The sequence below is a fragment of the Schistocerca americana genome, chromosome 4 (assembly GCF_021461395.2).
Source record: "Schistocerca americana isolate TAMUIC-IGC-003095 chromosome 4, iqSchAmer2.1, whole genome shotgun sequence".
Lineage (NCBI taxonomy): Eukaryota > Metazoa > Arthropoda > Insecta > Orthoptera > Acrididae > Schistocerca > Schistocerca americana.
In genome coordinates, this window is record NC_060122.1 from 537,225,488 (window position 1) to 537,239,384 (window position 13,897).

The following is a 13,897-nucleotide window of genomic DNA, read 5'->3' on the forward strand; positions in this document are numbered from 1 at the left end:
GTATCCTTCGGCTAAAGAAATGTGAGCAGTTTTTATTTCCAGAGACGATTCAGTGCACAGGTGCTAGTCAATCAAACAGGGGAAACACGGCAGATGATTTAATTGAGATGTGATATTGCATTCACATAATGGATTGAATCAACATTGTTCTTAACTTTGTTTTCAATGTGAGCCTTCATTGACAGACTACCACCAGTTTGAATGGTAACCCATCTGATTAAAATCACTGCAGAACCTTTTTTTCCACCACAATGAAACAGTATTATGTTTTGGCTGCACAAGTGCATCGTGTAAACTATTTTACTCAATAAAAACTTTTAAAGCATCTTCTTACCAACAATTGTAAGCGTCACTTAGTTTAAAAACAGCAACATGAGAAAGCCTGGGTGCAGATCATAATCTCTGTCTGCAACCTGTCTTGCTCAGAGTATTGTGAGGGAATCGAATTCACAATTTTTGTGACAATACTCATAAGCACCATTTTCAAAAATATGTCCACAAAGCACCTGCTGGTGCACAATACAATGATACTTGAAGAAGGGCAGGAAAGGTCAGTCATTTGCACCCAAGGTAACAAATCCTTTGTCTTTACTTACCAAAGAAGGTGCTCCATCAGTAGTAACAGACACACGTTTCTGAATTGGCAAACCCTTTTCAGGAAGATCAAAATTGTAAGCACAGCTTCTGTTAAACTGAAATTTGAAAATATCATTCTTACAAAAATCATCACATTCCTTAACAACTGTGCCATCATCAAATGGTTTTGCATGTTCCATCAGCACTTCTGATATATGAAATAATGTTTTGTTTGATGAAAGACTTTTTTCTACAGGCTTCACAAGAAACTATTACTGTGATGGTAATTTACTTTTAAGGTCAGAAAGTTTCTTCGTCCTCAATTCACTACCAATAGCTGCTTCTGATTCGAAGTCTTCATGACTGTTCTAAATGAATTTCTATATTTCACTTTTTTGGTGTGGTTAAAGTAACATTACATATCGACCAGATAAACATATCTTCATGTAATGTGACAAAACTGTTCTTCCCGTCTTCCCATTCACAATGGAAGTGGGACTTTTCTGGTGTTTAACTTCACTCATTTTTCACAAATACATTAAAAACAGCTCATCAAAACAGAATTTGGACAAAGATTTTGTAAGATTGACTCATAAAGCCATGGGCTGAGCATTCCTGCTCTACACAAAGGAAACTTATTGTATCATGATACCTTTGTTTAATTGTTACAGTGAACTCCCAGACTAAATTGGCCAATGTGAAATACTGATTTCTCATTGGTTTCCTTTAATTTTTACAGAGCTTAGTCTTGTATATTGATAAACTGTATTCTATGAGCGAAAAAAGTAACCATCCTTAAACAGTTTTGAACAAAAGTAAGTATGATCATTTTCTGAGAAAAGAGATACAGATACATGTTATTACTTCAGCTCAAATGGGGTATGTAGATCATGAGAAGAAAAAAATAAGAAAACAGGAAAAAGTTGTATTCATACGGAGCTAATGACACAAACTGATGATTCGGCAAGGCAACGTGAAATTTTCTATATGGTGAGGCAAGTAGTGAGTGAGAGCAATCATAATTATCAATAGCTTCTATATCCAAGTTCATATTAAACTGAAGACTTTGCAAAAGAATGGCAGACTCACCTATTGAGTGCATGAATAAACATGTAAACTTGCAATGCTTCACTTGAGGTTGCAAATTGCACCAATCCATTTTCTATTGAATTACATTTTTATGGAAGTCGTTATTTTCTGAGTGTTTGTTGGCAACTGAAAATACTTTGTCTATTTCAAAATACATAAACTGTTGATCAACCATAAAAATGTGTAAATTATGAAATCACTTACATCATCTCCAGTACACTTTCAAAAGAACCTCAAAGTTAATTCCAATGCCCTAGTGATATGTGCTGATTTACAATTATCAGTACTACTTTTTCGCGTCAAAATATAAAACTGTATTAATGTGCATGAAAACAAAGATACAACACGAGTGAAACAATTTATTTTTAAGACGGTTCTAAGACAACATACTACTAAACAAGATTTATCTGGGCTTCTGACAAAAACTGGAATATCTTTATAGTGAAGTTTGGATTAAACTTTTCTGCTGCATCACACAGGCATAATAATATTGACACCTCTGAAAAGTGAGAAAACCTTTATTAGAAGTTACAGTTCGTATCCAACATCGAATGCACAAATAGGAGACACACAGAAGTCGCAGGGATACGTACCTGTTTCACCACAAAAATCTCAAGAACTGAGGACTCTTCCTCGGTTGACATAATTGTGTAGCGTGTCCCTTAAAATACTGCACTGAGGTGCAATTACATTCAGATCAGTGGACTGAGGGTTAAAAGTGACAGTGTATTTTGTCATTGTGTTATTTAAAGTAATCTCAGTTACTTTCAGAGATGTGAATGAAAGCATTATTGTCTTGGTAGACACATCATTCACCAGTGAGTACAATGGGCACCACTGAGATGAGTATTGTCCTAAATAGTGACAACCTCATCTTGTAACCTTACACGAACCAAGACTGCAATGCAACATTATGACCCACAGTCTCACTGACCCCCAATCGTTATTTACAGCAGAAAGGAGACAGGCATCATGACAGGCTTCTGCTGGCATTCTCTGAATGTAAACACATCCACTGGACAGTTTGTGCAGCCGGTTTATGTGCTTGTGTGCCTTATTGTTTCAAAGTAGTGTGTGGTACAGTCAATTGTTTCATAATACACAATTTCGTTTATTAAAAAATTAATTATTTTTGTAACATAAACACTATGTCTTGTCATAAAATAATTTAATATTATACAATGTAACAAAGTGGAGATATAACAACACACATGAACAGTTTATGAAGAAATAATTAAAGCTCATCTTCATTTAGTAACATGTTTGGAATTCCTTGATTTATTGGAAACTTCCTCCCTGATTCAGGGCAGATCAATTCTCCATTGATTATTTCAACCTGAAAGAAAAAAAAAATTAGTTCTCAGTTATAAATACAACAAAAATGAGAATATAAGATTATCAAGACAGATTATCTGATGATGGCCTACAAATTAGAGGAGAACGAAAAAAATGTACAATGGAATATGCAGAAATGAAAGCAATGCAAATACCTGGAACTACTTCGTAAGCCACTGAGATGGCCCTTATACGTCTAGTATGTGTATGCGGCAAAGAAACAATTTCACCTGGATGATTAGCTCATGACAAACAAAGCACAATGTTTGACAGGATGGGAAATAAAATAAGTTGTGTCTTTTCTACAGAACCATCCTGGGATTTGCCTTAATACGTATAGGAAAACACAAAAGAACCTAAATTTGGATGCTAGAATTGGGACTTTAAACCCACTCCTTCCAACTCAAAAAGGTCACAGCTCCTTGCTTACGAACTACCTAGGTTCAAACTTAACCACATGGCAACGGAAGGGAAAAATCCATTTAGTACCCAGTAACGGATATGCAAGGTTTTAACCACTTAATCTTCTTTAACATGTAATCCATTCACAAAATAGTTCAAATATTGTAAGTGGTATTCTAACATTCAGAATCATAGCAGACCCCCTAACAAATCAAAATTTTTATTTAATAAATATTTTTCAACAAGGAACAATTTCATTACAAAATTAGTTCACTAAATTTTGAACAGGTCTGGTCACTGATTACCCGACAGTAACAGAGACAATGGACAATAAAAGGCATGCTCTAATCACAAAATATTGGGTTGATACATAAGTCTGTAGCATTTTCCGCAAGTTTCATAAACACAACATGTACACACAACTGTGGCTTTAGTCTTCAATAATATATTTTCCTTCACCACTAACAACGGTCTGACAATGTTCGGGAACTTTTCGATCCTGCAGCTGTAGAAATTATGTGATTTTGAGATGAAGAACTTGTTGAGCCACATTCAGAGCACATTTTCATCCAGAAAGGACGTTCCTTGGAGATTACTCAAAAGAGAGTGGAATATGTGAAAATCAGAGGATGCAAGATCAGGTGAATAACATGGGTCCAGAATGACTTCCCAACCCAATTCCTGTGTAACATTTTCTGTTGGGCTAACAGAATGCAGGCAGATGATATCGTGGAGTACCATCACTTCAGGCAGTCTTCCTGGTCATTATTCTTGGATTGTGTCTGCAAGACATCACAGTTGTTGACAATAAATTTCAAGAATGATGGTTATAGTTCGGGGAAGCAATTTGTAGCACACCACACCATTGCTGTTCCACCAGATGCATACCATTATCTTCTGTGAAATGCGCAGGTCGAATTACAGGAAGTTGCTGCTTTGTTTGGTATCAAACATTCCTTCCTTTTCCTTACATTAAGATGAAGCCACCATTTCTCATCACCAGTAATGATACAGGTAGGAATGGTTGGTGTTGTTCACAAACCAAATGATGACGAACAAGTAGAGATGCACATATGGCCACCCGCTGGTTTTTATGAACTTGGCTTAGAACCCTGCTGTGTCTAGCACTCTCTGTCTCCTATTTGGGGTACCATGAACTCCACCAGAAGCCATCATCTTCACATCACTCATTGCATTCAAGTGTTCCTATAGTAAGTATTTCTCAAGATGCTGCACATCAAGCCACACCACAGATCTCAGGAGACTGGCAGTGAGAATACATTGATATTGCATAGTGCTACTAATCTTAGCAGCTAGCCAGTTGTTGTATCTTATACCCACTAGCAAGCGAACCAGGTTTTATAAAGGACAATTCAGTTATTGATGTATCACAGCACCACACAAGCACTCATAGTATCCCTGAAGTTATGTATACAAAGATTTCAACTTGTACAAATTGTAAATTAACGTGTTAATATTTTATTCTTTTTATAGATGTTACCTCAAACTACAGACAACACATAACATAGGTGAGCGGAGGGGAGGACTGCCAAGAGGGAGCTCCATGCACACATGCAACAGGGGTAGGGTTGGAAGTCCTGGCACAGAGTCTCTAATAGAAGCCCACTTGGTCGGTCTATTTTTGGGTAAATCGTAAACATTCTGAACTGTGGGCTGTAAAACAGAGTCTAATGTCGATGTTTAGGTGTCTGGTTGATTGTGACCACACAGCCAAGAATTCCTGTCATCTGATCCTCAGTGTTGGGATACTAGCTTCCATCAGGAGGCTGTCTATGGGGCTTGTATGGCATGTGCCAGTTCCAAACTGCACACTACTGTGTTGAACTGGGTTTAAGCAGCTCAGTACCAACAGTGATGCGATTTCCATAAAGATTTCATCCAAAATCTAGGTGAGATAATATCAAAGCTTTGTAAACTCCCAGAAGAACTGTCAATCTGTTCTCCAAGAGGTGCTGCTGAAAAACCTGAGGGCATTAAGTTCACTCATGCAATTTGCTTTTAGCTGGCATATGTACGGTAACCATGTGTACTATTATCAAATAAAGGGGCAAAAAATTTGCAATTTTCAAAGACTTCAGGTAACTGATTACCTAGGTAAAGTTCTGGGTGAGTCAACAAAGGTGCACAGGGCAAGTTTTTGTAGGAGAAAATTAATGCCCATGATTCAGTGCACAGCTTTCCACTTTCTGTAATCTCCCTGAAGTTGGTGATCTATGATGCACAATAATAAAGAAGTGCAATATAGGCTAAGAAGATCAAAATACACTGAGGGTGAGACCACAGATCACACTGCCACTGACTGCCTTGAAGAGGTGACACTCAAAACTGATCCCTGAGGTACTCCATTTTCCTGTACACACTAGTTGTTGAGGGCTGAACCTACCTGGATCTGGAACAATTAGAGGGATAGGAAATTCTAGATAACAATTGCTAGGCAATTCTGGAAACACCATTCATGCAGCACAGACAGGATGTAATGGCACTAGGTGGTATCATACACCTTCAGGAAATCAAAGAACGCATTGATCAGGTGTTGGTGATGCATGAAATAGCTGCACACTGCAGATTCCAGATGTATCAGTTGATTTGTGGTGGATCAGAGCACCTGAAAGACACTTTGAAATTTAACTACAAGTCCTCTGGCTACCAGACTCAACAGTCATCAGTTACTCATTATTTCAAATAATTTACACAACCCAGTCATTAAGGAGACTGGCCAAGATCGAGTCAAAATTTGCAATTTTTTTTCCAGGTTTCAGGATAGGAATAATAATACTCGCTCACCACTGGAAGGGGACTCCCCATCTCACCATGAGTGGAAAATTCGAGGAAGTGTTTTATGGTGTCAAGGTTTTTAAGTATTTGACTGTGGATTTTATCACAGCCAGGAGCTGTGTCTCGACACTCTGCTAAAGGACTGCAGCACTCCCATTCACTAAACAAAACACTGTATTGTCATGTCCTGGAATAGGACCAATCACCAACTCTGGACGAAGGTGTGGTCTGAATGATGCAATCAGGACATTGATGACAATGTGGGCTGCGGTCTATGAAGTTACTTTTAAAGGAGTGAAAGGGAAGAAAATCTCCTTGGATGCTTAGCAGAGGTGATTTTGCAGTGGAGAGGGGAGGTTGTTGGCTTCATATGAAGTGAATAAGGGTGCGAACACTTGAGGATTCAGTTTAAGAACAATTTTTACTTTCCAATAGTTCAGCCTTATCTGGAGAGATGTCTTACAGTGTCTTCATATCTTTGCAAATCAATGAGTACACATTAACATGGTACATGTTAATCCATTCCAGCAATTCCCTTTCCTTGAGTTCTGCCTTCTCCTATCAGAGACGAGCGCTCTGCTTGCAACTCATTCCGACAATACAGAATAAATATTTCAAGCACAATTGGAGACAAGTTCGAGTTGGTGCTTGTTGTTCTTTCTGTTCCAACACACAGAAAATGTCAATTATTACCCACTGCTACTACTAGTGAAACTCTATGGAGCTTGTTCTTCATCAACAGGCAGAAAACTTAGGATGAAAATGTTGCTGGATACTTATTGTAAACTCGGTTGCTCTCCCTAGAATGTGTACGTACTTCTTGTGATTTTTTTTATCACAGCAGCATCAAAGTGTCACTCTGAGGTTCAGCTGTAGTACCTCTTCTTCTGGTTCCTGGTAGTGACTGTCTTGTGTCCTGCACTGGCTGTTTGTACACTTGTTTTTCAAGGACTTTCGTGTGACTTTCTCCCATAGAGATGTTTTCCCTGACTCTTCTGATGGTCTTCCTAAAGATTCTTCCAGAACCTTCCACAGGTTTCTCAAACTTTTAGGCTGTATTCCAGCATCACCTAGATGACCAAGGCTGTTGTCCTCGCCATTACTGCACTGCAACTTTCTCAGCAGGTTGTCAACAAATTTGACTTCATATGGAGCCCTGGCCCACTTTCTGATATCTGACTCACATCATGCCTTGTCTGGTGTCTTAAATATTACTCTTAATAAATAATCTTTATCAGGTTTAGCACTACAACTGACGTTAATGTTAATGAAAGCCATTTCAGCTCTACAAGGGGATATGCCAAAAGATTTAGCACAAGCTCAGAAATTTTTTTTATTTACAACATAACTGATACAACTTTTCAAACACTCTCTAAGAGCACTTACACATTCTTCCAGCCTTTGAAACCACTTCAAAAATGTTTCAGTCCAAGCTTCTTCAGAGTAGTAACTTAAGAGCGTTGCCATATGTGGTGTTAGCCTCTTCACTGGATGGAAAATGCTGCCCATGATTTTTTCCTTTGTCTTTGGGAGCAAGAAGAAGTCACACAGAGCCAGGCCACGTGATGGGGGTGGGTGCAGCAACACTTGCACTTTTATCTTCTCCAAGACATCCATCGTTCTGGCAGTCGTGTGGGCTGATACGTTGTCGTGATGCAGAAGGTGCTTAACCTTCTATTTTTGGTGCTGTGACCACCACGTGGCAATGACTTTTGGCAGCAATCTTTAGTCGCATACCACTCAGTATTGATTGTGCAACAGGTGTCTCAAGGTCACAGGTGTAAGATGATCCACCTTTGTGAAGAAAGTGGGCACCATCATCTTTCCAGAGCTCTAATGTCTGAACTTTTGTGAGTGGTCCCTCACCTGGAAAGCACCATACTGAAGACTGCCTCTTAATTTTTGGGTCATACTGGTACATCCGTGGATCATCACCTGTGACAATATTGAGAGTCTTTGGACTGCCCTTTGTCGAATTCTTTTAAGCATAAAACACCAATCCGTTCTTGGGTGTTTTGGGCTTCTGTCAGGGAATATGGCTCAATGGACCCTTCTCTTGTTTAGGCTTAAATGACAGTTTGCACCACAGTTGATCCAGTATTTAGGATTCCTTCAGTGTCACGAAATGCAAGATGTGGATCACTTTACATCATTTTTCTCACAGCATTAAAGTTTTTTTGGGGGGTCAATGCCATTGTTATGTGACCAGAACAAGGTTCATCATCAAGAGACTGGTGACCCCCTTGAAAATTCATGAACCCAAGTTCCAACAATTGTTCCAGAAGGGGAAGACTGAGCATCAAAAACACATACCATAGAAGAGTGGCATTCTTCTGCAGTTAACTTTGTGATCACTGCACAAAACCTGTGGCGTGACAGATCCATGATGCACCGTGTCTGACTCAGCACTGCCTGCTTCTCCACTCGCCATTCACATATGGTTTGAAATCCATTGTGGGGGAACTGTCGCAAACCCTTCATGATTGAAAAACAATGTTCTTTCAAACTGAAATAATCCCATTCTTGTTAGACTTCTGATGTAAGAGTTATTAAAACCATTTGGAACAGCCCTCATATCATTATACTTTTATTGTGTTTAGATTAGTTTCATCATTTTACATCTTCAGGTTGCCCATTTTAGTTTGGTCCATTGAACTGCCTGAGCAGGCAAAACGAGCAGCTCTTGCAGTTCAACAGCCAAGATGAACTCGCAACCTGGAGATGTTCAGTGAATGAAACTGGTTGTAAAACAATAAATCTATAACAATATGTCTAAGGTGGTTTTCATTAATAATTCACTATTAATAAAACTTTCTCTCCTTTGCTCATAACCATGCCACTTCTTACATTAACAAAATTATTTAGCCATGACAGTATGATTTAAGACCTTATGCATGCAAGGGTAAGTAGTTTTGATTTTCCAGGAGTTTCTGGACCATACTGACCAGAACAGCAGAGCCTTGTTTCAATTTTGATTTTTCCTTTTCGTCTCCGTGAGGTTTCAGTTTCTGCAAGAATTTTCATATCTTGACTTCTGGGCCAGGAAACACACATTCTTTTCTAAGGCAACCCTTGGCTCTTTCTGCTAATGGTTAGTGGCAGATTGTTTGTCCATTTCACCCTGAGATGGGGCACATTGGCAGATGTCCTCTTCCCTGGTTATACCAGGAGAGAAAGAGGCATCTCTGGCTGTGTCATTGGGGTACTTTCCACTGGTGCCGTGGGTCTGAGGGTGGTGGTGTCCTTTAACTCAACTGAGAATCATGTGGCTAGGTCCATGAGCTGCTGTTTGAGAGCATGCTGTCACTGTGCTAGGAGTGGTTTTTGTCAATGTTTGTGTAGCTCAATGTCATGCTGATTGTGTGAAGTTGTTCAAACTTTTTCTTTGCATCTTGGTATGACAGCCATTATACTCTGTTAATACCTGCATTTTCTTCTTCCTCCTCGAAACTAAACGTGTTAGCGAATGAGGAATAGGGAGGGTGAGGGTGTTTGTGTGTTGTTCTGGGCAGTTTATGCATATAAACCATAACCCATGATCTTAACTTTCTCACGTAGAACATTTCCATTGAAGGCACAAATGAAAGCTCAAGTTGGTTGGTTGGTTTAAAAGAGGGGGGAAGGGACAAAACTACGAGGTCATCGGTCCCTTGTTCCTAATAAAACAATGCCACAAGTGTTACAATAAAACAAACTAGACATATAACACCAAACAAAAAGAAAGGAAACACCACAAATGAAGGAAAGGCAAGGAACACTAAAAGAAACAAAAAGAGGACAAGAAAACAGACACCAGAAACAGAAGAGAATAAAACAAGAAAGCAGATTACAGTGGCTGGCCGACCATGAGAATTAAAAGGAAAAGCCAGCCACTCTGCAACACATTAAAACCTCCACCCTAAAAGAACTAGGGTGGAGGACACAGAGGGACAAAGGACATGCGCTAAAACTTAGATCAAATGATAAAACCCACCCTCCGAACAAAACGTAAAACTAAATCAGCCAATAAGGCGTTGTCAGATAAAATGAGCGGCAATGAGTCTGGTAACCCAAGATTACATCGCTGGGCAGTCAAACTGGGACAGTGTACCAGAATATGGGCCACTGTCAACTGGGCACAGCACCAACACTGAGGCAGGTCCTCACGGTGCAAGAGGTAACCGTCGGTTGCCCAATCATAGCCAATGCGGAGCTGGCAGAGGACAACTGATTCCCAGTGAGAGGCCCACATGGAAGACTTCCACACATTCATAGTCTCCTTTATGACACGCAGTTTGCTGTGCGTACTGTTTTGCCATTGTCTCTTGAAACCGAAAAACGCTGCGGCGTAAGTCAGAACGCAGGTCAGGTTCAGAGATACCCATCTCCAGAAGTGATGTCCACTTAGCCTGTTTGGTCAGCCTGCGGCAAAGTTCATTGTTTGGGATGCCATCGTGTCCTGGGGTCCACGAAAACAACACTGAACGATGGGACGGGTCCAGGGCATAGATGGACTCCTAGATGGATGGCACCAAAGAATGACGAGGGTAGCACTGGTTGATAGCTGTAGACTGCTCAAGGAGTCAGTACACACAACAAACGATTCCCCGGGGCATGAACGGATGTGTTCAAGAGCACGAGATATAGCCACCAGCTCGGCGGTGAAAACACTGAAGCCATCGGGCAAGGAATGCTGTTCAATATGTCCTCCACGGACATACACAAAGCAAATGTGAGCATCAGCCATCGAGTAGTTGATGTAAACCACTTCGTGGCCTCTGTACTTCTCAAGAATCGGGAGGAAGTAGCAGCGGAGAGTCGCGGGGTTAACTGAGTCCTTAGGGTCACGAGAAAAAAGGTCCAGGCGAAGCTGTGGCCTTGGTGTACACCATGGAGGTGTACGTGAATGGACCTCAAGTATAGGTGGTAAAGGCAAAGACTCCAGTTCAGAAAGAAGGGATCGGACATGAACTGCAATTGGAAGCCCTGACCTGGGCTGCCAAAGCGGGAGATGAATGGCCGTGGGTGTGAAAAGGAGACAGTGATTTGGATGCGCAGGAGAACTATGAATGTGCGTTATGTAACTGGCCAGCAGATGTGCATGCCTAACCTGCAATGGAGGCACTCCAGCTTCCACAAGGATGCTAGTAACCGGACTCGTCCTGAAAGCTCCTGTCACTAGGCGAACACCGCAGTGGTGCACTATGTCGAGTAAACAAAACGCTGAGGGCTGCGCCGAACCATACACCACATTCCCATAGTCAAGGCGGGATTTAACAAGGGCTCTGTAGAGCTGCAGCAGCTTAGAGTGATCTGCACCCCAATTGGTGTTGCTCAGGCAGCGGAGGGTATTGAGGTGCAGCACTTCCGCTTAAGCTGACAAAGGTAAAGAAGCCAAGTCAATCGGGCATCGAAAACCAGCCCTAAGAATCGATATGTCTCCACTACAGTGAGTGGATCGTCATTAAGGTAAAGTTCTGGTTCTGGATGAACAGTACGATGCCAAGAGAAGTGTGTAAAAGTGCGGCCGAAAACTGGAAACCGTGGGCTAGAGCCCATGACTGTGCCTTGTGGATGGCTCCCTGTAGGCACTACTCAACAACACAAGTACTGGAGGAGCAGCACGAAATGCAGTAAACGTCTGCATACAGAGAAGGTGAGACAGACGGCCCTACAGCTACTGCTAGACCATTAATGGCCACTGAAAATAGAGATACACTCAATACAGAGCCCTGTGGGACTCCATTCTCATGGGTATTGGGGGTGGGGGACTATGGGAGGCACCAACTTGGACACGGAACGCACGAAGCGACAGGAAATTCAGGATAAAAATCGGGAGTGAGCCTTAGAGACCCCACTCATATAATGTGGCAAGGATATGATGTCACTAGGTCATCTCAAACTTTTCCTAAATAAAAAAATACGGTAACCATGTGTTGGCATCTGGTAAATGCTGTTCGGATGGCAGACTCAAGGGACACAAGATTATCAGTGGTAGAGCGACCCTGGCGGAAGCCGCCCTGACATGGAGCTAGTAGGCCACATGAATCTAGGACCCAACAAAACCGCAGACACACCATACATTCCCGCAGATTACATAGAACGTTAGTGAGGCTGATGAGCCGATAGCTATCCACAACAAGTGGATTTTTACCGGGTTTGAGTACCGGAATGATGATGCTCTCCCACCACTGTTATAGAAAGAGGTCATCGCACAAGATCTGGTTGAAGATCACGAGGAGATGTTTGTAGTCAGGTGAGAGATGTTTCATCATCTGACTGTGGATCCAATCTAGCCCAGGAGCTGTGTTGGGGCAATGTGCAAATGCACTGAGGAGCTCCCACTCTGTAAATGGGAGGTTATTGGGTTCACTGTGGCGTGTAGCGAATGAGAGGATTTTCCTTTCCATCCACCATTTGAGGGTGCGAAAGGCTGGGAGGTAATTCTCCGACACAGAGGTTCGAGCATAGTGCTCAGCAATCGCATTTGTGTCGTTAGGTTATGTTAACACCGGGAAAACCTGTTGGGGTCTGGTACCCGAAAACATGTTTGATCTTTGCCCAGACTTGGGAAGGTGACATATGGCACCCAATGGTCGAGACATATCTCTCCCAGCATTCCTGCTTCCATCATTTGATAAGTTGGCGAATGTGAGTACAGAGCTGTTTAAAGGCTATGGAGTACTCCAGGGAAGGGTGCCACTTATGTCGCTGTAGAGCTCACTGAGGCTCCTTAATTGCTTCAGCAACTTCCAGCGACCATCAAGGGTCTGTCTTTAACCAAGGGCACCCTAAAGAGTGCTCTCCAGTGTATAAATGGGAGAAGTTCTGGGCTGCAAATCAATGGCCGAATAACTATCTCGAGCCACACTGAAATGTGTGGTGGCCCCAGTATTTAAGAGGCAGAGGTTGGACTGAGACAGTACAGTTTTGAAATCTCTGCTTCGGCCAGTAAGCACAGTGCCACCCCACAAGGGGTTATGGGCGTTAAAATCTCCCAAAAGTAGAAAAGGCTTAGGGAGTTGATCAATCAGTGCAGCTAATACATTCAAGGATACTACACCATCTGGAGGAAGATATACATTGCAGGCAGTTATTTCCTGTGTCATCCTTATTCTGACAGCCACAGCTTCAAGAGGGATTTGAAGGGGCACAGTTTCACTACAGACTGTGTTTAAGACATAAACACGAACTCCACCTGACACTCTATTATAGTCACTATGGTTCCTGTAATATCCCTTATAGCTGCAGAGGGCAGGGGCCCGCATTGCCGGGAACCAGGTTTCCTGGAGGGCAATGCATGAAGCAGATGTAAAGCTCAACAGTTGGCAGTGGAAAAAACTGCCGCAATTCCACTGGAGGATGACGTCTTCATTAGACTGGGAAGGCATGGAACATTCAATGAGGCAGTTTACGCCTCGGGGTCACCTGCTGCCACCAACTTTTTGCCTGAGCAGTCTACATCCACTTTGTCTGAGGGTTCGGAGTGATCTAGGTCCTCAGCGGACGCCAGAATCTCCACCTCATCCACAGACGCAGAGCTTGGAGGTAGTGGTGGTGTGGGTGCCACCACAATTCCCTTTGTCTTGGGGACCTTCTTTTTGAATTTCTCTCGCTGTTCCTTGGGTTTCCCTAGCTTGGAGGACTTCACTGATTCAGTCTCTGGGATTGAGGATGAGCGTGAAGCCCTATGCTCAGCTGCTTTTGGGCACTACAGTCA

The 13,897-nt window shown here is 41.9% G+C and overlaps 1 protein-coding gene across 1 annotated transcript in view; it reads right to left on the reverse strand.

Moving 5' to 3' along the window:
* Positions 1-2,752: 2,752 nt before the first annotated feature.
* The window catches only part of LOC124612785 (multifunctional methyltransferase subunit TRM112-like protein), a 44,019-nt gene continuing 32,874 nt past the window's right edge, over positions 2,753-13,897 (reverse strand). Inside the window, exon 4 of the mRNA XM_047141182.1 lies at positions 2,753-3,001. Coding sequence (XP_046997138.1) covers positions 2,900-3,001 — 102 coding nt within the window. The 3' untranslated portion in view covers positions 2,753-2,899. The remainder of the gene's footprint in view (positions 3,002-13,897) is intronic.